The sequence below is a fragment of the Orycteropus afer genome, unplaced genomic scaffold, assembly GCF_000298275.1.
Source record: "Orycteropus afer afer isolate SDZICR_OR568_19922 unplaced genomic scaffold, OryAfe1.0 scaffold00012, whole genome shotgun sequence".
Lineage (NCBI taxonomy): Eukaryota > Metazoa > Chordata > Mammalia > Tubulidentata > Orycteropodidae > Orycteropus > Orycteropus afer.
Window position 1 is genome coordinate 12,526,159 of NW_006921599.1, and position 1,804 is coordinate 12,527,962.

General features: G+C 50.4%; 1 protein-coding gene across 1 annotated transcript in view; it reads left to right on the forward strand.

Moving 5' to 3' along the window:
- Positions 1-1,736: 1,736 nt before the first annotated feature.
- GMPR (guanosine monophosphate reductase) overlaps positions 1,737-1,804 on the forward strand; it is an 83,896-nt gene continuing 83,828 nt past the window's right edge. Inside the window, exon 1 of the mRNA XM_007951933.1 lies at positions 1,737-1,800. Coding sequence (XP_007950124.1) covers positions 1,737-1,800 — 64 coding nt within the window. The remainder of the gene's footprint in view (positions 1,801-1,804) is intronic.

The following is a 1,804-nucleotide window of genomic DNA, read 5'->3' on the forward strand; positions in this document are numbered from 1 at the left end:
GTCACTATGAGTCGGGTCAACTTGAGGGCACATAACAACAACAACAACAACAACAACAACATAATGTAACATGTAACCCAAATACAGTTTGTGCTACACTGCTAACCTGAAGGTTGGCTATTCCAACCCACCCAGTGGTACTGTGGAAGAAAAGGCCTAGGTATCTGCTTCCCTAAAGATGACAGCCAAGAATATCTTATGGAGCAGATCTTTTCTGTAACACATGGAGTCAGTCGGAGTCTACTCCATGGCAACTCACAGCAACAAGAAACCCCAAATAAGTAGCTACTGGTTACCAAGCAACTACTATGGGACATACATTATGCTCAAACACACACACACACACACACACACACAAATTCTCATAAAAACCTGTTGTTGTTGTTGTTGTTATTTGCCGTCGACTCATAGCCCCCATCACCTTTTAAGCTATGGGAAAACTGAAGTGACTCCCTCAACTAGTGGAGCCAGTTTTGAACACACAAATAGAGTTCCCAGGACAAAAACAGCTTCAGTGAAGGACTGCAGTAAATTTTAAGGACTGGGAAGTTTATATGTAACTTTTATGTGACCTTGGGCAAGTTATTTCACTTATATGAGCCTCATTTTCTTTACTTGTAAAATGGCTCCTTCTTCACTGTTGTTTTGAGCGAATGAGATGGTGCGCCTGAAGCACTTTACCCCGTTGCCTAGGGTATATAATAAAGGCTCCGTGAAGTAAACAAGTGAATTAAAAACAAAGGGACAGCCCTGGGAACTCTCAGAGTGGACTCAGATCCCCCAAATCCTAGGAGCTGCACTGACTATTTACAACAGTCTTTACTAAAACAAATGAAAACCAAACAAAAATCCAGAAATCCAAATGAAATACAAAAATTACCTCAACAATTCCAGTGGTGAGAAACAGAGTTACCGTTTTTCCTTAAATCTATCCAGCCTCCCAAGGAGCCTCATAGCGCAGTGTTTAAGCGCTCGACTGCTCACTGAAAGGTCTGTTGGCTTTCGCAAAGATTTTGTAAATCCTATGGGGGCAGTTCTGTACTATCCTATAGGGTCTCTAACAGTCAGAATGGACTTGTCCTCCGGCAACTGGTGGGTGTTTTGGTTATATCCCGTTCCCAAGGTTTCTCATTTTTTCGCCTGTGAGAGGCCTGACTCAGCACATGGTGGGCACTCTGCACACCAAGCTTGGAATTAGAGAAAGAATAAGCAAAATCTCTCAAAGAGTGGCCTTTTCCCTAGACTAAGGCGGTCCCTTGCCAAGTCCTTTCCCCGTCAGGGGCCTAGGTGACAGACAAGACTGTGCACATCCTCTTGCCCCCTCCCCAACTCGGTCAACTGTACAGCTGGGGAGAGGGGGTGGGGGAAGAAGGTTAAAAATGCCACCCACGCGGACTCACAATTGACCTATCGCCACTGGCGGGTCCCTAAACCTCAGGCTGCCCCCGTAGCCTCCTCTCCTCTCCCCAGCCCTGCCCCCGCTGCTTCCGCGACCCGCAGCCGCGAGCCGAGGCCAGGGGCGGGGCAGCCGGCAGCGCGGGGGGAGGGCCCAGAGCTGTGCAGACTCGGGCAGGCGGGTTGGGTTTGCCATCCAGCGTGAGCCGAGTCGCCTAGTAGCGTCCGGCCCGCGGCACCAGCAGCCCCCCCGACCCGCGCCACCCCACGCAGGTTACCGACCCGGCGCGCCACCTCCGCCGCCGCAGGAAAGAGCTGCTTGCGCCCCACCAGGACGCACCATGCCCCGCATAGATGCAGACCTCAAGCTGGACTTTAAGGATGTCCTCTTGCGACCCAAACGGAGCAG